This window comes from Corythoichthys intestinalis, chromosome 13 (genome assembly GCF_030265065.1).
Source record: "Corythoichthys intestinalis isolate RoL2023-P3 chromosome 13, ASM3026506v1, whole genome shotgun sequence".
NCBI lineage: Eukaryota > Metazoa > Chordata > Actinopteri > Syngnathiformes > Syngnathidae > Corythoichthys > Corythoichthys intestinalis.
In genome coordinates, this window is record NC_080407.1 from 10,270,707 (window position 1) to 10,297,898 (window position 27,192).

Sequence of the window (27,192 nt, forward strand, 5' to 3'; positions counted from 1 at the left end):
TTGGGGATTTAAGCATTTATTCACAAGAATTTCCACCAGAAAAAGCTCTGTTTACGTCAGGCGGCTGCTAGCCTCAGTCGCTAACAGAGTAGTATTGTACTTCGACATATTTACGTAAAATAAATGCTAACTGTACGGTTTCTTTGTTTTTAACCAAGAATCGAGACTGTTGTACGTCCATATCTATGAAGAATTTGGAGATTTAAGCATTTATTCACAAGAATTTTCACCAGAAAAGCTCTGTTTACGTCAGGCGGCCGCTAGCCTCAGTCGCTAACAGAGTAGCACTGTACTTCGACATATTTACGTAAAATAAATGCTAAATGTACGTTTTTTTTGTTGTTGTTTTTTTGCTTTTAACCACGAATCGAGACTGTTTTACGTCCATATCTATGAAGGATTCAGGGATTTAAGCGTTTATTCACAAGAATTTTCACCAGAAAAAGCTCTGTTTACGTCAGGCGGCCGCTAGCCTCAGTCACTAACAGAGTAGCATTGTACTTCGTCATATTTACATAAAATAAACTCTAAGTGCACGCTTTGTTTTGTTTTTAACCACCAATCGACACTGTTGTATGTCCATATCTATGAAGAATTCAGGGATTTAAGCATTTATTCACGAGAATTTTCACCAGAAAAGCTCTGTTTATGTCAAGCGGCCGCTAGACTCAACCGCTAACTGAGTAGCATTGTACTTTGACATATTTCTGTAAAATAAACGCTAACTGCATGATTTTTTGCATTTAACCAAGAATCGAGACTGTTTTACGTCCATATCTGTGAAGAATTCGGGGATTGAAGCATTTATTCACAATTATTTTCCCCAGAAAAGCTCTGTTTATGTGAAGCGGCTGCTAGCGTCATTCGCTAAGAGTAACATTGTACTTCAACATATTTACGTTGAATAAACGCTAACTCTACGTTTTTATTTTGCTTTTAACCAAGAATTGAGACTGTTTTACGTCCATATCTATGAAGAAGCAAAAAAATGGACAGTTAGCATTTATTTTACGTAAATATGTCGAATGTGCTGCTAGAGTTTAAGCCACTGTGGCACCACTTTATCACTACAAAGAGCTTTTTACATTGAAAGTCTTGTGAATAAAAGCTTAATTCCCTGAATTCCTAATAGATATGGACGTAAAACGGTCTCGATTATTGGTTAAAAGCAAAAAAAATAGGCAGTTAGTATTTATTTTACGTAAATATGTCAAATGTGCTGCTAGTCTTTAAGCCACTGTGGTGCCGTTTTATCACCACAAAGAGCTTTTTACGTTGTTATTGTTGTAAAAAAAATGCTTATATATCTTTATATGCCTGAAATCTTTATAGATATGGGCGTAAAACAGTCTCGATTCTTGGTTAAAAGAAAGAAACCGTGCAGTTATTGTTATTTTACATAAACAGTATATGACTGAGTTCGATAGTACTCTGTTAGCGAATGAGGCTAGCGGCCGCCTGACGTAAACAGACCTTTTCTGGCTAAAATTCTTGTGAATAAATGCTTAAATCCCTGAATTCTTCATAGATATGGACGTAAAATAGTCTCGATTCTTGGTTAAAAGCTAAAAAAGCGTGCAGGTAGCATTTATTTCTGGTAAATATTGCCAACTATGAGGCTAGTCATTTACGAAAATTAGCCTCCTCCATGAGTAAACGAAGAAAATTCCTACTAATAAATGCTTCACTCACTGAATTCTTTGTAGACATGAACGTAAAACTGTCTCGATTCTTTGTTAAAAGCAAAATTCCCATGCATTTAGAGTTTATTTTTCGTAAATATGTCGAAGAATGACGCCAATGCCGTAGCGGTTCCCAATCCTACATTGATTTTTTTTCCCACAACGTTTCAAAATGCATGCATGGTACGAAAAATATTATATTTACCTTGAATCCTCGAACAAATCACTCCTGAGAAAATGTTTCCTCTTTGTATGTGGTACAGCTTTCGTAGTTCTTCAAAAATCCAAGCTTAAATCCAACATGAGTGTGTGCCGTCTTCCGCTGACTCAAGTTCAGCCCCCTCTGATCAGGCGTGATGCAAAGAATGACGAAGTGTCACCTCAATAGGTAATGAAGTCTATGAGTAGACATTTTTAAAAGGCTAAAGCATTAAGCGTAAAAAAAGTCAATCTTACAATATTTACAAAACACGCAAGCTTGAAGCTACTTGTAGCAGCCTGCCTTCAAGCTGCTGCAAGGTCCTTCCGGGGTCCTACCGTCATTTAGCGGCGACCACAGAGGCCTGATCAAAAAGTCCATATATCGGCCCGATATATCGGTCGACCTCTAGTCACGTCCTTCAGTCTTTCTAACTACTTCTGTCTTACCTTGCGCTTTCTTTCATCTTCTCCCCGCAACGCTGGCAAGTCTTGCATCCAGGTTAGTGTCCGGCATGCCTACTTGTTGCTCTTGTTTTAAAGGGAACCACAGATAGAAGGTAATGTAGTTTTTAAAAGATAATTTTAGTACAAGTTATTATAATTCGATATTAAAACGCCTCATAATGTTTTCGTTTCAATAAAATTTGTAAAATTATTTTAACTGGTAGGTCGTCATTGTTGTTGACGTCGCAGGGCGTTGACAGCAAGTGTTTTAAAATTAATTTGGGATCAAGCCAATGAGTGCGTTTTGTCCCTTGACTGACGCCGTAGTTTTCCTTGAACCCACAGTGAGGTGTAAGGCAGAGAGAAAATACAGTGGACACAGGCGTTCAGATTCGTAGCTCGTATCGCCCTATTTACTGGCATACGCTTTGGCAACTCCTTCGCTTGGTGGAAAGAAATCAACCGTGGGAGCAATTAGTAGAAAATGGAAGACATACAAGACACTGATAATCTCCCTCGATCTGGGGCTTCATGCAAGATCTCACCCCGTGGCGTCAAAATGATAACAAGAACAGTGAGCAAAAATCCCAGAACCACACGGGCGGACCTCGTGAATGACCTACAGAGAGCTGGGACCACAATAACAAAGGCTACTATCAGTAACACATTGCGCCACCAGGGACTCAAATTCTGCACTACCAGACGTGTCCTCCTGCTGAAGCCAGTACACGTCCAGGCCCGTCTGCAGTTCACTAGAGAGCATTTGGACGATCCAGAAGAGGACTGGTAGTATGTGTTATGGTCAGATGAAACCAAAATAGAACTTTTTGGTAGAAACACAGGTTCTCGAGTTTGGAGGAGAAAGAATCCTGAATTGCATCCGAAGAACACCATACCAACTGTGAAGCATGGGGGTGGAAACATCATGCTTTGGGGCTGTTTTTTTTGCAACGGGACCAGGACGACTGATCTGTGTAAAGGAAAGAATGAATGGGGCCATGTATCGAGAGATTTTGAGTGGAAATCTCCTTCCATCAGCAAGGGCATTGAAGATGAGATGTGACTGGGTCTTTCAACATGACAATGATCCCAAACACACAGCCAGGGCAACAAAGGAAGAAGCATTTCAAGGTCCTGGAGTGGCCTAGCCAGTCTCCAGATCTCAACTCCATAGAAAATCTGTGGATGGAGTTGGAAGTCCGTGTTGCCCAACGACAGCACTGCTCAAGAGGAGATCTGCATGGAGGAATGGGCCAAAATACCAGCAGAAGTGTGTGAAAAGCTTGTGAAGAGTTACAGAAAACGTTTGGCCTCCGTTATTGCCAACAAGGGGTACATAACAAAGTATTGAGATGAACTTTTGGTATTGACCAAATACTTATTTTCCACCATGATTTGCAAATAAATTCTTTAAAAATCAAACAATGTGATTTTCTGTTTTTTTTTTCCACATTCTGTCTCTCATGGTTGAGGTTTACCCATGTTGACAATTACAGGCCTCTCTAATATTTTCAATTTGGAGAACTTGTACAATTAGTGGTTGACTAAATACTTATTTGCCCCACTGTGTATTTTTACATATATTGCTGACACTCCCAAAAAGGTCAAACTCCGCCTATTGTTCTTGGGCACGTTGCAATTTAAAAACACAGTACAATACTGTAAAGTAAATAAATCGTCAAAAAAAAAGGGGGGCGTTAAGGGGACGCCCCCTTAAATGATGACGTTTTCAAGCGATCCCACTTACGAGGATAAATACACAGCATTGCCGAGCTATTACACGAATTAGTCAATGGGTTATTTGTTTGGCTATTAGGATAGCAACTACAGTGGTATGAAAAAGTATCGGAACCTTTTGAAATTTGTCACATTTCTGCATAAAACCACCGTCAGATGTGATCTGATCTTTGTCAAAATCACACAGATGAAAAAACAGTGTCTGCTTTAATGAAAACCACCCAGACATTTATAAATGTTCATATTTTGATGAGAATTTTAATCAAACATTGACAGAAGGGGGGGGAAACAGTAAGTAAGTGAACCATCACATTTCATATTTTGTGTCCCACCCTTTGGCAGTCATAACTTAACCTTGCTAAAGGTATCGAACGCAAAAAGTTTCACATGTAGATTCACCGAACCCTTCGGAATTAGATAAAAAAATATATTTTTTTCAAAATCAAAACCAATGTATCTAAGCTAGCAAGCTAATAATTTAGCAAATTCCCGTTCAGGATTCTTCTCATTTTGACAGCATGTTTTCTAAACAGTTAAAAATCTAAGAACACGCTGCCCGTTGGTCTGTTGTATTCCCTCATTCCAAGTGCGAGTTAACCTTCCACCGAGCAAACCAGTTCCTCCTCCCATCAGTTCGAGGACAAGCAGTTAAAAGAAATGTAAATTGGGAGCAAACCAGTTCAAAACCCGGTCTAAAAAGCCGCTTTGCCTAGATGTAATCAGCGTACGAAAGTAGAGCTCTGCGTTTCTTTACCTTCACCGAACCCCTGAGACTGACTCACTAAACCCCTGAGGTTCGAACGAACCCAGGTTCAGGTTAAATAAATCGTCAAAAAAAAGGGGGCGTCATGTTTTTCTATTTAAGCCCCTCCTGAAGTTTGACCTTCAATTGGTATTTTTTACAATTGTTTCACAAATACGATCCATAAACCGTGCTAAACTTTATTGTTGATTAAAATACATCACAAGTGTGTTTTTTTTTTCCTTTTCTAAACATGTCTTCCATTTTGACCTTATGGAAGTGGTCCCAGGTTCCCCAATCCAAATGGATTGATCTTCTATCGCCGCCAAAGGTGGCGAACGAGTTCGTAAGGATGCACGTTTCTCAAAACGCTCTTCTCTCAGCGTTCAAACGATTAATCCGAGCGTCAACCGATCGCCAGCAAATCCTCCGTGCAGCACCTGCGCGCTAAGTCAGAGTCACACAGGACCTCAAAGCGAGTGCAGGAACAAAGAAAGAAAACATTCGCGTTTGGGAGCCGCGGAAACATTGATGTCAGACGTTTGGCAGAGGATGAGGAGTTCCTCACATCAAAACAGGAGATGCTGCGTGCGCAAAAAAATGAAAAACAGGGGAAAAAAAAGCAGTCTTCTGTCGCTTACCCAGCAAAGCTACTTTTTCTTGTTCTCGTTTCCCATTAGAGTTGGACTTGAATCACCAAAACAAGAGCCGAGACAGCCAGGAAACACAAGCGCTAAGAAGTTCAAACCTTTTTACAGCACAATGGAGAATACTTAGTAGATCTCAGAGAAACAAGTGGAAGTTGAGAAATTCAATATGACCTTCAAGAAATAAGCTAATTCTTCAATGCTGGAAACGAAATACCTGCGCATGAAAGCAGACGGCTGTTATGGTAACTTAGCATGAAGCTCATCTGGCCTTGTCCAACACTAACAAAACCTTCCAACAGCGTGTTCAAAGCTACTTAACGTCCTTTATCTCATCTTTTTAAGCTTTTCAAAAACCTACCACTAATTTCACGCTCAGGAGCTGGAACTCGCACAATACGTTTTTTTCAAACGCTGGAATGAGCTAGTCTAGCAGTGTCCCGAAAACACCTTAAACGCCGGCAATCACCCCGGTAGACGTCCCATCCGTTTTGACTGGGAAATCTGGCGGCGATCAATGGCACTATGGCAGTATTTGGTACGCACTAGAAACTATCTGGCACCAGATAGTATGTAATGCGCTCTAGAAACTATCTGGTGTGCACCTAGTTGTTTCTAGTGCGCACCACATACTATCTGGTGCGAATTGTTACTTTGGTTTATTGTACTGAAAGGAAAGTAGTCGAGGTAAGAAGTAACTACAGAGCCCCTAAAGGACCATTTATAGAAATAAAATAAATTTCAACAGTATGTGATGCGCGCTAGAAACTATCTTGTGCGTACCAGAAACAATATGCTGCACACCAGAAACAATCTGGTGCGCACCAAAGAGTTTCTAGCACGCACCAGATTGTTTTTAGTGCGCACCACATACTATCTGGTCCGCATCAGATTGATTCTCGTTTGCACCACATACTATCTAGTGCGCACCAGATTGTTTTGTAGTGCGCACCACATGGTGCGAAGTGTTAATTTGGTTTATCGTACTGAAAGGAACATAGTGGAGGTAAGAAGTAACTACAGAGCCCCTAAAGGACCATTTATAGAAATAAAATAAATTTCAACAGTATGTGGTGTGCGCTAGAAACTATCTTGCGCGTACCAGAAACAATATGCTGCACACCAGAAACAATCTGGTGCGCACCAAATAGTTTCTAGCGCGCACCAGATTGTTTCTAGTGCGCACCACATACTATCTGATCCGCATCGGATTGATTCTCGTTTGCACCACATACTATCTGGTGCGCAACAGATTGTTTTGTAGTTCGCACCACATGGTGCGAAGTGTTAATTTGGTTTATCGTACTGAAAGGAACATAGTGGAGGTAAGAAGTAACTACAGAGCCCCTAAAGGACCATTTATAGAAATAAAATAAATTTCAACAGTATGTGGTGTGCGCTAGAAACTATCTTGCGCGTACCAGAAACAATATGCTGCACACCAGAAACAATCTGGTGCGCACCAAATAGTTTCTAGTGCGCACCAGATTGTTTCTAGTGCGCACCACATACTATCTGGTCCGCATCAGATTGATTCTCGTTTGCACCACATACTATCTGGTGCGCACCAGATTGTTTTGTAGTGCGCACCACATGGTGCGAAGTGTTAATTTGGTTTATCGTACTGAAAGGAACATAGTGGAGGTAAGAAGTGACTACAGAGCCCCTAAAGGGACATCGACAGAAATAAAATACTTTTCAACAGTGTGTTGTGCGCACCAGATACCATCGCGTACGCACCAGATTGTTTCTAGTGCACACCAGAAACAAGCTGGTGCGCACCAAATAGTTTCTAGTGCGCACCAGATTGTTTCTAGTGAGCACCACATACTATCTGGTCCACATCAGGTTGATTCTCATGCGCACCACATACTATCTGGTCCACACCAGATAGTTTGTAGTGCACAGCACATGGTGCAAAATGTAAGAACGTAAGAAGTAGCTATGGAGCCCCTAAAGCAGGGGTGACCACGTCTGGTCCTCGAGAGCCCCTATCCAGCTAGTTTTCCATGTCTCCCTCCTCCAACACACCTGTTTCAAATAATCAGGCTCCTTATCAGAGACGTGGAATAAAGCTGGATAGGGTCTCTCGAGGACCAGACCTTGGCACCCCTGCCCTAAAGGTACATTTACAGAAATAAAATGAATTTCAACAGTGTGTGGTGCGTACTAGAAACCCCGCTGATTACCAGAAACAATCTGGTGCGCACCAGCTTGTTTCTTGTGTGCATCACATACTATCTGGTGCTAATACTTTGGTTTATCATACTGAAATGAATGTAGTGGAGATAAGAAGTAACTACTGAGCCCCTAAAGAGACATAGACAGAAATAAATAAATTTCAACAGTATGTGGTGCGCACTATAAGCTATCTGGTGCGTACCAGAAACTATCTGGTGCACGCCAGATAGATTCTAGTGCACACCACATACTATCTGTTGCACACCAGGGTGTTTCTCCTGCGCACCACACACTATCTGGTGCGCACCATATTGTTTCTAGTGCGCACCACATACTATCTGATGCGACGTGTTACTTTGGTTTATCGTACTGAAAGCAACATAGAGGCCCTAAAGGGACATAGACAGAAATAAAATACATTTCAATAGTATGTGGCCAAAAACGTAAGTGCGTACCAGACACTATCTGGGGCACACCAGATTGTACGATAAATTAAAGTAACACTTCACACCAGGTAGTATTTGGTGCGCGCTAGAAACTATCTGGTGCAGACCAGATAGTATGTTTTGCACACTAGAAACAATCTGGTGCACACTAGATAGGATGTGGTGCGCACTAGAAACTATCTGGTGTGGACCAAAAAGTACGTGGTGTGTACGAGAAACTATCTGGTGCGGACCAACTAGTATGTGGTGCGTACTAGAAACTATCTGGTGCGGACCAAATAGTATGTGTTGCGCACTAGAAACTATCTGGTGCGGACCAGATTTTATGTGGTGCGTACTAGAAACTATCTCGTGCGGACCAGATAGTATGTGGTGCGTACTAGAAACATTCTGGTGCAGACCAGAATGTACGATAGTACGATAAATACGATACGATACAGTATCAGTATCAGACAGTACGATAAATTAAAGTAACACTTCACACCAGGTAGTATGTGGTGCGCGCTAGAAACTATCTAGTCAGACCAGATAGTATGTGGTATGCACTAGAAACTATCTGGTGCAGACCAGATAGGATGTGGTGCGCACTAAATACTATCTAGTGCAGACCAGATAGTATGTGGTGTGCACTAGAAACTATCTGGTGCGGACCAGATTTTATGTGGTGCGTACTAGAAACTATCTGGTGCGGACCAAAAAGTATGTGGTGCGTACTAGAAACTATCTGGTGCGGGCCAAATAGTATGTGTTGCGCACTAGAAACTATCTGGTGCGGACCAGATAGTATGTGGTGCGAACTAGAAACTATCTGGTGCGGACCAGATAGTATGTGGTGCGCACTAGAAACTATCTGGTGCGGACCAGATTTTATGTGGTGCGTACTAGAAACTATCTTGTGCGGACCAGATAGTATGTGGTGCGTACTAGAAACATTCTGGTGCAGACCAAAAAATATGTGGTGCGTACTAGAAACTATCTGGTGCGCACCAGATAGTTGAAATGTATTTTATTTATTTTATTTCTGTCGATATCTCTTTAGAGCAGGGGTCCCCAAACTTTTTCCTGCGAGGGCCACATAACTTTTCCCTTCTCTGATGAGGAGCCTGGGTTAAGTTTGTCACATAAAAAGTGTGACGATTGCAGGAGTGCCTACGTGTAAAAATTAGGGCTGTCAAAATTATTGCGTTAACGAGCGGTAATTCATTTTTTAAATTAATCCCGTTAAAATATTTGACGCAATTAACGCACAAATGCCCCGCTCAAACAGATTAAAATGACAGCAGAGTGAAAGGTGTACTTGTTGTGTTTTTCAGAGTTTTGCCGCCCTCTGCTGGCTCTTGGGTGCGACTGATTTTATAGGCTTCAGCACCCATGAGCATTGTGTAAGTAATTATTGACATCAACAATGGCAGGCTACTAGTTTATTTTTTGATTGAAAATTTTACAAATTTTATTAAAACAAAAACATGAAGAGGGGTTTTAATATAAAATTTCTATAACTTGTACTAAAATTTAATTTTTAAGAACTACAAGTCTATCTATCAATGGATCGCTTTAACAGAATGTTAATAATGGTAATGCCATTTTGTTGATTTATTGTTATAATAAAGAAATACAGTACTTATGTACCGTATTTTGAATGGATATATCCATCTTGTGTCTTATCTTTCCATTCCAACAATAATTTACAGAAATATATGGCATATTTTATAGATGGTTTGAATTGCGATTAATTGCGATTAATTACGATTAATTAATTTCTAAGCTGTAATTAACTCGATTAAAAATAAAAAAATAAAAAATAAAAAAAAATAATTAAAATTATAATATAATATAATATTATAATAACACTATTAATTAAATAGATAATAACCAAATAACCCTCTCTGGGTTCTTCACAGAAAAAAAAGTAAATAAATAACACTATTGAAAAAAACATAAGTAAATTAAAAAATATATATATTTTTTTTTTTTTTGGGGGGGGGGGGGTGGGGGGGGACCCCTGCTATAGAGGCTTCATAGTTAATTCTTACCTCCGCTACGTTTCTTTCAGTGCGATAAACCAAAGCAACACTTTTGGTGTTTTTTCATAGGAACGAGTGAAATTCCAAGTGGTTAAAAGGAAATCCTTGATGTTAATTTTGTGTGAACTGTGTGCAGTAAACATACATGAGTCCTCAGAGTATTTCTGATCAAATATTTATACAGGACTCCAAATGCAATATTAATATTACCTTCACGCGGGCCCCTGAATATCAGCCGCATGCTAATGAAGGAGGTAAAAAAGTTCTTGTGTTGGGAAGTTTCGGGAGATGTGTTACAAATATATCCGAGAATTTTGCGGTTTTCTCAAGTTCAAAAAGTGCTGTCAACAACTTTTTTTTAATGTATTTACATGAACACCTCTTGGTATGTTTGCATGAGTGTAGATGCGCATCAATGAACACATGTAGCCGCGTTCCCTTGAAATATTTGCGTGTGTGGTCTGAGGCTCGACGCCATACAAAGCAGCTTGTGTTTGGAGTTTATATAAATTCGATCACACTTAAGGGGGAATTTAAGAGTACATGCTCATAAATTCCTTGCGTTTTTAAAGCTTATAATGAGAGGGCGATGCTACGCAAATACGTAGGTTCAGCTCGAGTGTACTTTATAGCCCCGTGGGAGTCAAATGATCAAGTTTTAAGAGACCGGCGGTGGATAATTTGGTGAAAAATGTGGCAATTGCTCAAGGGCGTAGGTTTGGTCTCAACAATGATAGGGATGATACAACAGTATAACCTGCATGTACACTTTTTGCTGGGGACGGGACATTCATAATGATCTAGAGCTGAAACGAATACTCGAGCAACTCGAGTTTAAAAACTGACCCGAGTAATCTTATTCACCTCGAGGGATCGTTTAATTTTACCAGCTCTGAGTATCACATTTTGCCCAGACTAATTTTAATGCGGGACAACGCGCTTACGTCACGTAGGAGCAATTAAAAAAAAAAAAAAAAAAAAAAACTTACCGCAGCCGACAGCTGCTCCAAACTACACCGACGTTGCTGAAAACTACGCCCGCATGATGCTAGTGTGGGTCTGTGGTAGCAGGTAGTGTCCGATGAGTCTCATAGATATCGCATGTACAGTGCCTTGCAAAAGTATTCGGCCCCCTTGAACCTTGCAACCTTTCGCCACATTTCAGGCTTCAAACATAAAGATATAAAATTTCAGTTTTTTGTCAAGAATCAACAAGTGGGACACAATCGTGAAGTGAAACAAAATTTATTGGATAATTTAAACTTTTTTAACAAATAAAAAACTGAAAAGTGGGGCGTGCAATATTATTCGGCCCCCTTGCGTTAATACTTTGTAGCGCCACCTTTTGCTCCAATTACAGCTGCAAGTCGCTTGGGGTATGTTTCTATCAGTTTTGCACATCGAGAGACTGACATTCTTGCCCATTCTTCCTTGCAAAGAGCTCGAGCTCAGTGAGGTTGGATGGAGAGTGTTTGTGAACAGCAGTCTTCAGCTCTTTCCACAGATTCTCGATTGGATTCAGGTCTGGACTTTGACTTGGCCATTCTAACACCTGGATACGTTTATTTTTGAACCATTCCATTGTAGATTTGGCTTTATGTTTTGGATCATTGTCCTGTTGGAAGATAAATCTCCGTCCCAGTCTCAGGTCTTTTGCAGATACCAACAGGTTTTCTTCCAGAATGTTCCTGTATTTGGCTGCATCCATCTTCCTGTCAATTTTAACCATCTTCCCTGTCCCTGCTGAAGAAAAGCAGGCCCAAACCATGATGCTGCCACCACCATGTTTGACAGTGGGGATGGTGTGTTCAGGGTGATGAGCTGTGTTGCTTTTACGCCAAACATATCGTTTTGCATTGTGGCCAAAAAGTTCAATTTTGGTTTCATCTGACCAGAGCACCTTCTTCCACATGTTTGGTGTGTCTCCCAGGTGGCTTGTGGCAAACTTTAAATGAGACTTTTTATGGATATCTTTGAGAAATGGCTTTCTTCTTGCCACTCTTCCATAAAGGCCAGATTTGTGCAGTGTACGACTGATTGTTGTCCTATGGACAGACTCTCCCACCTCAGCTGTAGATCTCTGCCGTTCATCCAGAGTGATCATGGGCCTCTTGGCTGCATCTCTGATCAGTTTTCTCCTTGTTTGAGAAGAAAGTTTGGAAGGACGGCCGGGTCTTGGTAGATTTGCAGTGGGCTGATGCTCCTTCCATTTCAATATGATGGCTTGCACAGTGCTCCTTGAGATGTTTAAAGCTTGGGAAATCTTTTTGTATCCAAATCCGGCTTTAAACTTCTCCACAACAGTATCTCCGACCTGCCTGGTGTGTTCCTTGGTTTTCATAATGCTCTCTGCACTTTAAACAGAACCCTGAGACTATCACAGAGCAGGTGCATTTATACGGAGACTTGATTACACACAGGTGGATTCTATTTATCATCATCGGTCATTTAGGACAACATTGGATCATTCAGAGATCCTCACTGAACTTCTGGAGTGAGTTTGCTGCACTGAAAGTAAAGGGGCCGAATAATATTGCACGCCCCACTTTTCAGTTTTTTATTTGTTAAAAAAGTTTAGATTATCCAATAAATGTTGTTCCACTTCACGATTGTGTCCCACTTGTTGTTGATTCTTGACAAAAAAATTAAATTTCATATCTTTATGTTTGAAGCCTGAAATGTGGCGAAAGGTTGCAAGATTCAAGGGGGCCGAATACTTTTGCAAGGCACTGTATTTAGGACTAGATCCGAAATGACAGACTCGGCCGCGTCTGGGCAGCATTAGTAAACAGCTGCCATCTTTAAGCAGTAGACTTATCATCGCTAATCAATATAACGTTACTGCCAGTCGTTCACGTAACGTTAGCCCTTCGGAGGGCTAGGTTTCTATTGATTATGACCACTGTCGATGCGTGGCTAACGTGTCTTAAATACAGGCTTTATTTAATCTGTAAAAGCACAGCGCTGTAGAGTGATGACGGTGTAAAGTTAAAACATAACAAAGCCAACGTGCTAAAGTAGCACTGGTCCCTAATGTGCTCCAATACAGCAGGTATCATACATTTATTTTGAACACTGCAAAAACTCAAAATCCTATCAGTACTTCCAGTTTAGACTAACTTAAAACTTAACCAGAACTTAAAAATAGCTTGACACAAATGGACATTAAATTGAAACACATGGGAAAAACACGTAGCTTTCAAGTGATGTGTGTTATCAAGCGTAATTACATTTTTAAGTTAGAAATGTTTTTTTTTTTTTTTTTTTTAATAAGATCTAGAAGTTTTTTGAGTGAAAGCAGTGAATTTTTTTCACATCTAACAATCTTAGATGCAATTGTTGGCTGTTTTCAACAATGTACATCGAAAATAAAGACATTGATTGACTGAAAATGGTTCAATATTGGATTAAATGTCTTTTTTTTCCTCATGTATATTTATAATTGCTCTTTACCTAAAAAAAAAAGTTTTATCCGATGACTCGATTAATCGATAGAATTTTCAGTCGATTACTCGATTACTAAAATATTCGAAAGCTGCAGCCCTATAATTATCAATGCAAAATAAATCTGTATTGATTTCCTAACTTTCGTGGTTCAGCCTACACTGTTCAATTCAAACCTTTGTTTTCTAAAACTACTAAAGAAACATTTTGAAAACTGCCAGGCAAAAAATGTCCGGGTTTTAAGAGCAAATTCAAATTGCATTATTGGAACATAAATTATATTTACATACAAAATAAATACAAGCTTGTTAATCATCTCTTCACGATCCAGGAATTACAAGAAATCAAAATTTGTCTTAAGACCACTCAACATTGTCTAAAAAATGAAATTAAACAAATTAAATTATAAATGAAAAAACTTGTGCTTTAAGACCACAGAATAAAATAAGTCAAATTGAGGAGAAGGGGGTAGACCTCAGTTCACTACATTTCTCACAGTTAATTTAACGTTTACAGTAGGGCTGTCAAACGATTAAAATTTTTCATCGAATTAATTACAGCTTAATAATTAATTAATCGTAATTAATCGCAATTCAAACCACCTATAAAATATGCCATATTTTTCTGTAAATTATTGTTAGAATGGAAAGATAAGACACAAGACGGATATGTACATTCAACATACGGTACAAAAGTACTGTATTAGTTTATTTTAACAATAAATCAACAAGATGGCATTAACATTATTAACATTCTCTTAAAGCGATCCATGAATAGAAAGCCTTGTAGTTCTTAAAAGATAAATGTTAGTACAAGTTATAGAAATTTTATATTAAAACCCCTCTTAATGTTTTCGTTTTATTAAAATTTGTAAAATTTTCAATCAAAAAAATAAAACTAGTAGCTCGCCATTGTTGATGTCAATAATTACACCATGCTCACTCATGGTACTAACCCATAAAATCAGTTGGAACCAAACGCCAGCAGAGGGCGCCAAACACCAAAAACAAGTAACAAACGGACATTACACTGTACTGTCATTTTAGTCTGTTTGAGCGGGGCATGTGCGTTCATTGCGTCAAATATTTTAACGTGATTAATTAAAAAAATTAATTACCGCCCTTTAACACGATCATTTTGACAGCCCTACTTTACAGTCGAAAACACATACCGGAGGACCCTTCTCTCTAAGCAGCTTCCTACTCGAGTTTTGCAAGTTAGCAAGTTCAAACAGTTTAATGTTATGCTAACTCTGATGCAGGTCAGACTTTCAGTAGCAAAATTAGTGGTGTGTTCCCCACTTCCACAACATTGATGTCTTTTTACATTTCTTACAGTGGCTGTTACTGGCTGAAAAAAAAACGAATATCCCTGATATCTAATGTGTGTATTTGTTTGTTGGGGGCGTCAAGCCAATCAAATGAGCGTTTAGGACAGGGAAAAAAATGGACCAGCAAGTGAAAAAAGGTACATGTATGTCTGCTCATAGTGAAAATAATTCACTTAATAATGGTGGGTTAGGGTTAGGGTTAGTCATTATATAACGGAAATGAGGTTGCTTAAAAGTTGGTGGGGACGATTTTAGCATCCTGAAAAGTTGATAGTGTTTTGTCCCTACCGTTTCTATGCAAAACTACGCCCTTGCAATTGCTTGACGGGCACTACGGTTGGCTAAGTGGACGATGATGGAATGAAAACATTTCTGTCAGGACAAAGGGGAGAATTGATCTTTGAGCTGCAACCAAACGACAAGTAAGCAGAATACGTGAATTGCGGGATAAAAATCAAGCCTTGACGGGGGAACGTTGCCCGACTTACAAATCAACTCCACATGCGCGCGCATGCTCTCGCGTACATGCAGTAAATGTTGCGTGAAGGGGGGGGAACCTCACAGAGCCGGACGCTTCCTGGACATCCTCCAATAGGAACATTCCTGCCTTTTTATGACCTGTTACACACATACTGTAGGCATTGAAAAGGTATTTCAATCAAGACACTGTCTGCATATAAGCGCATCTGTTTTTAAACGTAAAAACATAAAAAGAAAAATGACACTTTTAACTTATTGGCTGCAATTGTTGGCGATAAGCCAAAAGGTTGCGTGGAATCCCACTGCCATGACCTCTGTGAAGTTGGCCCCATCAGACGCAAATTTATAGAGAAATTATGTCATTTGTTGGTGCTGATTTATGCTGTAAATATTTTCGTTTGTGCTACTATTGTTTTTGAGATATTGAGATTAGGGCTGCAGCTATTGATTCTTTTGGTTGTCGATTAATCGCTCAACTACAGTCTCTGACAAAAGTCAACAATTGCTAATAACCTGACTTTTAATTATTCAATTGGTTTCAGAAATGCCTCATATGAAAGCTAAGACCCTCCCAAATAATGTTGAATGTACAAAAATATATTTGTTTCACTGAAAAAAGATTAATCATTTAATGAAAACATAAAGGTCAAATTTTGGCAAGACAAAAGTTTTGTCGCCTACAGAAAGTAGTGTGAAAATTGAACAAAAACTGTACTTCAAATACAAAAATACGTTACATAACATAAGCGAATTAAGTAGTGGTGCTGTGAGATACAGATTTAATAGTTTGTATTACTTCGATGGGCTTGAAGGACTGCATTCATGCGGTTCGGCAAGTATTCGTACAATTTTTTGATGAAGTCATCAGGAACATTAAAGAAAGCAGTCTTGCATGCCTCCCAGAGTTCATCAACATTCTTGGGTTTCGTCTTCCATGCTTCCTCTTTCAGCCTGTTCATGTCTGGTGACTGGGCTAGCCATTCCTGGAGGCTCTTGATCTTCTTTGCCTTGAGGAACTTTGAGGTAGACATTGAAGTATGCGATGGAGCTGCAGAATTTGTCCCTTTTTATGGTTAAGAATTTAGGAGGCAGCTAAGATTTGTTGATATTTCGGACTATTTATGTTGCCTTCCACCCTGCAGATCTCTCGCACACCCCCATACTGGATGCAACCCCAGACCATGATTTTGCCACTACCAAACTTGACTGTTTTCTGAGTGAATCTCAGATCCATGCAGGCTCCATTAGGTCTCCTGCAATATCCGCGGCGTCTGTGGTGTAATTCAATGGAAGATTCATCTGAAAAATCCACCTTTTGCCACAAAACAGTGAAGTTTGGTGGTGGCAAAATCATGGTCTGGGGTTACATCCAGTATGGGGGTGTGCAAGAGATCTTCAGGGTGGAAGGCAACATAAATAGTCTGAAATATCAACAAATCTTAGCTGATGCACACCTTATCTGATGTCGCAGGGTGACCTACGTGAATTGTGTAGATCCGAGGAGAACATTTTTAGGGGGGTGGGGGCTTTTTTATGTTGGACGCTTGGTATGCAAGCGGGGAAAGCGGGACAAAGCCAAAAAAGCGCACCAGAGTGGCCAAAACACTTATTTCAACGAAACAATGGAGGGTACACTGTTGTGTATTTTCTCTTTATTGCCAAGCTTGGCTGCACGTCGGCCGTGAATGAACACCTAAAGCGCCGTCACTCAGTTGTAATTTTGGAAGACGACAGGAGACAATTACAAGGTAGCAGATCGTATGTCCATCTAACTAACGACATGTTTTATGAACTTGCTAAGCCTCTTGCGATATGCACCGAGTCCATTTATTGCACGGTAAATAAAAACGAGGGCGGTACTTTTCACGGTGGCGTTGCGCGTGCGTGCGTGATGGCATATGAGACTCCGGTTCCTTTCACAGACGTTTATTGGTCATCAACATGCCGTAGAATTTAAGTTCAGACGTACAAAATAAGGAAACACATTAGGCATCTGCCGGTATGAGATTTTGACAGAATGATAATGATGGGTTTTCCCATTGACAGTGTATCAAATACTTGTTCTCCCCACTGTACATGCAACATACAGTACATACGTACTATATTTGTTTATTATAACAATAAATCAACAAGATGGCATTAACATTCTCTTAAAGCGATCCATGGATAGAAAAACTTGTAGTTCTTAAAAGATAAATGTTAGTACAAGTTATAGAAATTTTATATTAAAACTAGGGCTGTCAAAATTATCGCATTAACGGGCGGTAATTAATTTTTTTAAATTAATCACGTTAAAATATTTGACGCAATTAACGCAGATGCCCCGCTCAGACACATTTAAATGACGGTACAGTGAAACGCTCACTTGTTAATTGTGTTTTATGGAGTTTTGCTGCCCTCTGCTGGCGCTTGGGTGCGACTGATTTTATAGGCTTCAGCACCCATTAGCATTGTGTAAGTAATTATTGACATCAACAATGGCAGGCTACTAGTTTATTTTTGGATTGAAAATTTTACGAATTTTATTAAAACGAAAACATTAAGACGGGTTTTAATATAAAATTTCTATAACTTGTACTAACATTTTTCTTTTAAGAACTACAAGTCTTTCAATCCATGGATCGCTTTAACAGAATGTTAATAATGTTAATGCCATCTTGTTGATTTATTGTTATAATAAACAAATACAGTCCTTATGTACCGTATGTTGAATGTATATATCCATCTTGTGTCTTATCTTTCCATTCCAACAATAATTTACAGAAAAATATGGCATATTTTATAGATGGTTTGAATTGCGATTAATTGCGATTAATTACGATTAATTAATTTTTAAGCTGTAATTAACTCAATTAAAAATTTTAATCGTTTGACAGCCCTAATTAAAACCCATCTTAATGTTTTCGTTTTATTAAAATTTGTAAGATTTTCAATCAAAAAATAAACTAGTAGCTCGCCATTGTTGATGTCATTACACCATGCTCACTCCCCAAACCCATAAAATCCTTTGGACCCAAGCGCCAGCAGAGGGCGCCAAACAACAAAAAACAAGTAAAAAGCGACATTACACTGCTGTCATTATAATCTGAGCGGGGCATGTGCGTTAATTGCGTCAAATATTTTAACATGATTAATTTAAAAAAATTATTACCGCCCATTAACGTGATAATTTTGACAGCCCTAATATTAATGCTAGATTTTTTTTTTTCAGAATTGTTTTGAATCATGTTGGAAAGGCGAAGTCAGTGTTCTGAATCTGTTTACATTCCATTCTTTTGCACTAGTTAATGCTATCAGGTAATGCTAAAGGCGTGGCGCAGTGTATGGTGAATGTGTCCCGTCAATATCATTATGAAGTCAATGAATGGGGGCTGTTTGACCTCAGATTGGCCTATAAATGAATTGTTAATATCTCAAAAACGATAGCAGCACAAACAAATGAAGTCATTTTTCTGTAAATTTTTAAAAACTTCACTGAGGTACCACCGTGTGGTCGCTTCCAAACCTCTTATCCTTCATCCCGAGCTGTGATTCGATGTAAGCCGTTAAATCTTACTGGCATTACAACCAAGCCGTCTGCAAGTGTGTCTGTGTGAGGAAGTGAAAAGGTATTAAAGGCCCTGATCGAGACAAGCTGGTGTGATAGCCGATAGGCTTGTGACAGAGGTGCGATGGCTTCTAGGCAGCTTAGGATGGAGGATTAAAACTGCTGCTTCCATGACCAATCTTGCTCTGTTATTTTTTTTTGTACGTGAATCAGACTTGTGTAGTCTATCTGACTCTGACTCAACTTCCTAATCAGTGAATTGTATCGTAGGAGTCATTTTAGTTGGGGAAAACAGCCACCAAATAAAGGAGACATTACTATGCAGCAGAATCAGTGTTTCAGACCTATTGCCAGCAATAGACATCCAATCCATTTTGTCTGCGAGACGCGCTCGATGTCAGTGGCATGCAATGAGTTTTAAGGGTTGAAAACAGCCAAGCTTCAGCCCTAATGGACCTTGATGTGTTTTGTACAGGCAGATGAAAGATCAATCCAAAAAGGTGGCCAACCTGAAGCACAAAGAGCAAATAGAGAAGAGCAAGAACGCCCAGCTGATGGAGGAGGCCAAAAAAAGGGAGGACAACATCAACGAGAGTTCCCAGCAGATTAAAGTGCGTATGACAGGATTTAAAAAAAGTCTTAAATACCATTATTATGTGAATTACAATCATATTTTAAGACGATTCCACTATATCCAGTAATTTGGCAAAAAGCAGATGACGAGAAATTAGTCTTTTAATCTGCCGTTTAGCCCCGCCTGCCATTATAGCGCTCTAGCGTCCCCAACAGGAGGATGACGTCGGCAGGCTCATGGTTTAATTTGATTTTAGAATTCAGCCCATTGAGGGGGAATTAGTCAAAACGAGGAAAATGCGACGAAGAGAGCCGCAAAATGCCATTGTTTCAATCTATCTACTCCAATATTTTTTAATTTATTATTATTCCTTTTATCTCAGTATTTTTCCCTAATTGCTCAATAAATATTATGCTCATGACAAATAACAGTCTTGTGTAAAATGGAATATGAAATATTAAACACATATTTATTCAGTCTGACATGGCAAAAATTACTCCATAATGGTCAAAACTGTCTACTTATTGCACTTTCCCAAACGATATTTTATGCCACCGGAGTTAGTCCGGCTTTTGTCCTTTCCCTACCCTGGCTTCGGAGAGCGTAAAAAAACCAGGAGGCGTGACAGCTAGCAGACATGCTAACCCGAACCGAGTGATGTTTAAAAGTAATCGAAGCAAAACTGAAACAAAACAAAAACAAAACTCCCCCGGATCATTTCACACTGCGGCGGAGTTGTCAATTGTCTTCGCCGATTGGCAACCTGCCCGGCGGCGAGAAAGTTACAGCTCGCCGTTCCCCTGCTGCGGGCAGGAGAGCTCGTTTGCCAGGGAAGCAGCTGGAGAATGCCCGCCTGACAAACCGGCCGATGTCTGAGAAGCACGTAGCTTCCATATGGTCCTATATATCTTTTCATAGGACAAAACTGACAAAATGACACTTTGACACAATGAAAAGTAGTCTGTGTGCAGCTTATATAATAGAGTTAATTCATTTCCCCCTCAAAATAACTCAAAATATAGCCATTAATATAAAACCCCTGGCAACAAAAGTGAGTACACTGCATAGAAACTACGTACATTCCTAAATGTCCAAATTGAGTACTGCTTGTCCTTTTCCCTCCAAAATGTCATGTGACTCGTTACAGGAGTGCTGTCAGCATTGCTGCAACGATTGAAGAGGTGGGTGGGTCAGCCTGTTAGTGCTCAGACCATACGCTACACTCTACATCAAATTGGTGTGCATGGCTGTCACCCCAGGAGGAAGCCTCTTCTGAAGACTGTACACAAGAAAGCCCACAAACGTTTTGCTGAAGACATGTCAACAAAGCACATGGATTACTGGAACCATGTCCTATGGTCTGATGAGATGGGCGGGTTTTCTTGTGGACCGTCTTCAGAAGAGGCTTCCTTCTGCGGTAACAACCATGCACACCAATTTGATGTAGAGTGCGGCGTATGGTCTGAGCACTAACAGGCACACCCACCACCTCTTCAATCTCTACAGCAATGCTGACAGAACTCCTGTAACGAGTCACGTGAAATTTCGGAGGGAAAATGACAAGCAGTACTCAATTTGGACATTTACGGATGTACGTAGTTTCTAATGGCTGTACTCAATTTTGTTGCCAGGGGTTTAAATATTAATGGCTATATTTTGAGTTATTTTGAGGGGGAAAATTTTTAACTCTATTATATAAGCTGCACACAGACTACTTTTCATTGTGTCAAAGTGTCATTTTGTCAGTTGTTGTCCCATGAAAAGATATACTTAAATATCTGCAGAAATGTGAGTGGTGTTCTCACTTTTGTGATACACTGTATGGCGGAATTAATGCTTAAAAACACGGCAGGGACGCAAACAGTGAGAGAGCGGCGTGCAGTTGTGTTGTGCAGCTAACAAGGCAGAATGTGTCTGAGGAGAACTTTTCTACGTGTCCGTCCATGATCAAACATGAGTAAATATTCCTTTATTTAAAGAAAGTTTGTAGTGTTTACTTTGTAATTGCTGTTTTCGCGGCCATTTTTAACACAATTTCTGATGGGGTGGAAAATTTGCCAGAACACCGGGCACACGAAGAGAGCAATAAGCCGAGTATAGCGCTCTCCCGGGCGGTGTGCGACAAGCCGTGGTGGACAAGGATCATTGTCAGCCACAAAATGCAAGCAAACTCCTTATTAAAACATGTGCCATGATTTGACATAATACAAAACACGATGTTTACTCACACTTGTTTTGGCCGATCTCGGGGTGAACGGGAACTTTCTGAAACCCAAAAAAGGCTTAGACACCTCTCCCTTGTGCAGCTACAAAAGTCTGCAACCGTTTGGCTGGCATCATGCGAAAAATAAACGAATTAATCAGCTGAATCCGCAGTCCATCTGTATGCTATAAAGCAATGCTGTATTATGAGCTGTTGACCCGGGTGACGTCACATTCGTAATTATCCTAAACCCGAGACTGGAGCCGGAAGTCACTCGTTTTCATGGCGCGGGATTCAAGAATTAAATATATAAAACGATCACCTCCACACACATCCAAGCGGTCCATTTAATTCAGGAGCATAAAACACCGCGTGAAATATGAAATAAAACTTTTTGCTGTCATAGGCACTCAGTAGCAAAATTAGTGGTGTGTTCCCCACCTCCATCACATTGACATCTTTTTACATTACTTACAGTGACTGCTGCTGGCCGCAAAAACAGAATAACAGAAATAATAAAGAAGCACTGAAACCAAAATAAATTTAAAAGTGAGTGGTTAGCACGTCAGCCTCACAGTTCTGAGATCAAGGGTTCAATCCCGGGCTTCGGCCTTCCTGTGTGGAGTTTGCATGTTCTCCCCGTGCCTGCGTGGGTTTTCTCCGGGAACTCCGGTTTCCTCCCACATCCCAAAAACATGCTTGGTAGGCTGATTGAACACTCTAAATCAGTCCGGCCCGGGGGCCAAATGCGGCCCGTGGTCAAATTTCATCCGGCCCCCGGCCTCTGTCATAAAATCAATAACGTCTGGCCCGCACACAGACTTAATTAATTGGTCATCAGTACTGCAACCAGCATATGAAGTAGCTTACACATGAAAAGCTGCTCCACATTTACCCACTAAAAGGCAGCAGCACTTTAACCCTTTATTGCCAAATGTATCACATTTGATACACCTAAAATTTCATGATTTTGAGACTAATTTAGAATTTTGACATTCCTTTTTGGAAAAAAAAAAAAATGATGGATGCAAGTCAACACATGCATCTGCAGGTTCCATGAGAAAAAAACATGATTTAGCATGGGTTATAGATATTAGAGCGCTTATTACACATATTCATTTGGACTTTTCTTCTTACAAATTTGAAAAATACGTTTCATTAGGACCTTATTTTTCAAATTTTGGGATTCTCTGATAATTGCTTCATGTTGCAAGTATCTAAGGGCTAAGCAACATTACTCCGTGTGACCCATTACTTAAAAGAAAGTTGACTGTGACGGCCAACGCTTCAAGGATAGGTGGGAATTGGACTATTTCTTCACTAAAATACGCAACAACTGTGTCTTGCCTCATATGTAAAGATACAGTCGCTGTTTTTAAAGATTTCAATGTGAGGCGGTATTACCAAACAAGACACGCCGAGATGTACGACAAGATTACAGGGAAGATACGCAGCGACAAATTGAAGCAACTTGAAGCTAGTTTAATTTCACAGCAGTAGTATTTTGCAAGAGCCCGAGAGTCGAAAGAGAACGCCACAACGGCTAGTTGCGAGATTGTTGAAATTATTCATTAAAAAAATAATAAAGCAAATGTGACACACTGAATGGTTTGCTAAATTTTGCTTAAATATATTGTTCTACGTAAAGGACGTCAGCCAAGGTCGGCCCCCCACATTTGTACTACACCAAATCTGGCCCCCTTTGCAAAAAGTTTGGACACCCCTGCTCTAAATTGTCCGTAGGTATGAGTGGGTGCGTGAATGGTTGTATGTGTGTCATAGAAAGTTGAAGGCGTGGTGAAAACTTTTCTCCCCTGTTCACTCTCTGGCCGTCTACCTTGAATATATTGGCTCCATCACAACAATGGCAACGTGTCAAAATGTGACAGGGAGCCGCCTTGGGCAATGTCAAACAGGCACCACACTCGTGTACACGCACACATTGGATGCAGCTCGGGGAGTGTGCGCGCGCGGGTATCCAGAGAGGATGATTGACACCGAATGAGGTGACAAGGGAAGCACACCCACGCATAACCATGCAGTGAATGTTGCGGCTTTTCAACGGGCCTTCCCGCATTGAAGATTTCCAACTGCGACTTTCTTTCAGCTCGTCCCCTTGAACTTTCCCAGTCACCTTTTTTCCGTCCTCCCCCTCCGCTCTTCCAGGAATTGTTAGCGGCCTCTCTGATTAGAGGCAGATGACAGTTTTCGCTTTGCCTATGCAGTTTTCTCCTCGTGACCGAGAGCCCTTCTTCGGGGATTCGGCAAACGACCGTAACTGATTCATTTCGGGGGCCTTCCTTTGACCGGCCGAGTGAAATCGGAGTAGAATTCGGACCGTAAATTTGATTCGGCGCAATGAGAGAGCTTTAATCGAATTAGGCCCGTCGACGTCTTCATAGTTGGGCTCGGTCCGACGTGAACGTTGCGTCACCGGTTTTGATTTGAGAAATCTCTTGAGGTGTGATTGTGAATTCCTCAGCGGGAAGGGAGATTATGAGTTTAATCGGATTTAGCGAAAACTGATGTGTTTTAGTCGGTCATCGTGTTTACGTTCTTGCATTTTGTTTTGAACTCATTGAATGCCTTTGACAGGACAGGACATGTTTTTTAATGGTGACAATTTGTTCGTAATTATGTTTCAATGATGGCGCCAATATTTGAAAATTTGACGTATATCGGAATCGACCTTTTTTTTTTTTTTTTTTTTATTGATCCGACCGGCCGATATGAAAAAAATCCATTTTAAACTTGGTTATTTCAGCTAAGATGCTCTCTCCTGCATTAGTATTCTGACAGGTTAAATGGTAACGGTAAATTAATGGGATGAAATCCTCATCTACCTATTGGTGACGCAGCACAAGGAAGAACGTAGGGTTTATTATATTGCTAAAGGATACTACGAGGTCATCAAGGCAGGGAATCGAACCCACAAACTCTGGGTGAGGGAACAACTACTACTGAACTACGCCACCCCCTATTTTTAGCTTTTTTTTCTTTTTGTGTGATTCAATAAACATGCTTTAGGCATTTAAGTGTAAGTTCTATGGAGCAGAAATAAAATAAATGTAAAAAAAAAAAATCTGGTGCGCACCAGATGGTATGTGGTGCGCACTAGAAACAATCTGGTGCAGACCAGATAGTATGTGGTGAGCACCAGAAACTATCTGGTGAGCACTAGAAACTATCTAGTGCGCACCAGATAGTATTTGGTGTGCACTAGAAACTATCTGGCGCACACCACATAATATGTGGTGCGCACTAGAAACAATCTGGTGCGCTCTAGATAGTGTGTGCACCACGTACTATCAGGTGCGCATCAGATTGTTTCTGTTGGGCACCAGATAGAATGTGGTGCATACTAGAAACTATCTGGTGAGCACCAGATAGTATGTGGTGCGCACTAGAAACTATCTGGTGCACATCAGATAGTATGTTGTGCTCACTAGAAACTATCTGGTGCACATCAGATAGTATGTGGGGCGCACTAGAAACAATCTGGTGAGGACCAGATAGTATGTGGTGAGCACCAGAAACTATCTAGTGCGCACCAGATAGTATTTGGTGTGCACCAGAAACTATCTGGTGCGCTTCAGAAATGATCTGGTGCGCACCAGATAGTATTTGGTGTGCACCAGAAACTATCTGGTGCGCTTCAGAAATGATCTGGTGCGCACCAGATAGTATTTGGTGTGCACCAGAAACTATCTGGTGCGCTTCAGAAATGATCTGGTGCACACCAGATAGTATATGGTGCGCACTACAAACTGCCTGGTGCACACCAGATAATATGTGGTGCGCACTAGAAACAATCTGGTGCGCACTAAATAGTACGTGGTGCACACACTATCAGGTGCGCATCAGATTGTTTCTGGTGTGCACCACATTGTTTCTTGTGAGCCCAACATACGATCTGGTGCGCACTAGATAGTTTTTAGTGCGCACCACATACTATCTGATGTGCACCAGATTGTTTCTGTTGGGCACCAGATAGAATGTGGTGGGCACTAGAAACTATCTGGTGCACATCAGATAGTATGTGGAGCGCACTAGAAACAATCTGGTGCGCACCAGATTGTTTCTGGCGTGGACCAAATCGTATATGGGGCTTACTAGAAACAATCAGGTGCGCACCAGATAGAATGTGGTGCGCACCATAAACTATCTGGTAAGCACCAGATAGTATGTGGTGTGCACTAGAAACAATCTGGTGCTCACCAGATAGTTTCTAGTGCGCACCACATACTATCTTGTGTGCACCAGATTGTTTCTGGCACGCACCAGAACGTATGTTGGGCTCACTAGAAACAATCTGGTGCGCACCAGATAGTATGTTGTGCGCACTAAAAGCTATCTGCTGCGCATCAGATTGTTTCTGGTGAGCACCACATTGTTTCTTGTGAGCCCAACATACGATCTGGTGCGCACCAGATAGTTTGTAGTGCGCACCACATACTAGCTGATGTGCACCAGATTGTTTCTGTTGGGCACCAGATAGAATGTGGTGGGCACTAGAAACCATCTGGTGCACATCAGATAGGATGTGGAGCTCACTAGAAACAATCTGGTGTGCACCAGATAGTATGTGGTGCTCACTGGAAACTATCTGGTGCGCATCAGATTGTTTCTGGCGTGGAGCAGATCGTATGTGGGGCTTACTAGAAACAATATGGTGCACACCAGATAGAATGTGGTGCGCACCATAAACTATCTGGTAAGCACCAGATAGTATGTGGTGTACACTAGAAACAATCTGGTGCTCACCAGATAGTTTCTAGTGTACACCACATACTATCTTGTGTGCACCACAGTGTTTGTGGCGCGCACCAGATCGTATGTTGGGCTCACTAGAAACAATCTGGTGCGCACCAGATAGTATGTTGTGCGCACTAAAAGCTATCTGCTGCGCATCAGATTGTTTCTGGTGTGCACCAGATAGTATGTGGTGCGCACTACCAACTATCTGGTGCGCATCAGATTGTTTCTGCTGTTCTGTTGCTGTTTATCATATTTAGCACGCCGAAACTGCTGGTGTCTGATGCGCGCCTGCAGTTTGTGGCCTATAAAAGGGAACCTTGTGGTGCGCACCAGATAGTTTCTCGTGTGCACCACATACTATCTGGTGCACACCAGATAGTTTCTAGTGGGCACTTGATTGTTTAAATTTATTCTATTTCTGCTGATGACATTCAATTTTTTTTTGCACCAATTTGACACTTTTACTGCAAGTGAATATCGGCTCCAAAAATCTGCAATCAGCCCCTCTATAACTACTACTCCTCGGTATCAGTTCTGAAAAAGCCATTTTGATCGATCTCTAATTTTGAGTGGATTGGACGTCCATTGCCGCCAATTTACAATTTTAAAAAGCGTCACCCCACCAAATTTGACACGAACCACCATGAAGCTTTGAACCAATTGGCTGCCAAGCTTCATTGCTTCATGATGCTTCAATTGGCCATTACTGCTCTCTACGGGGAGACAGTCAACCTCTGATGCCACCTACTCTC

The 27,192-nt window shown here is 40.7% G+C and overlaps 1 protein-coding gene across 15 annotated transcripts in view; it reads left to right on the plus strand.

The window, feature by feature from the left end:
• The window catches only part of LOC130927752 (ELKS/Rab6-interacting/CAST family member 1-like), a 192,223-nt gene that overhangs the window by 81,364 nt on the left and 83,667 nt on the right, over positions 1 to 27,192 (plus strand). For 10 of the 15 annotated variants that reach the window (XR_009066509.1, XR_009066510.1, XR_009066511.1 and 7 more), the window contains 2 exons: positions 2,371 to 2,382; positions 19,381 to 19,516. Coding sequence is in view for 11 of the 15 variants with exons in the window: in XM_057853746.1 (XP_057709729.1) it covers positions 2,371 to 2,382; positions 19,381 to 19,516 (148 nt within the window). In the remaining 4 variants the exon portion in view is untranslated. The remainder of the gene's footprint in view (positions 1 to 2,370; positions 2,383 to 19,380; positions 19,517 to 27,192) is intronic. The other 5 variants (XR_009066512.1, XM_057853750.1, XM_057853752.1 and 2 more) reach the window with 1 other exon arrangement.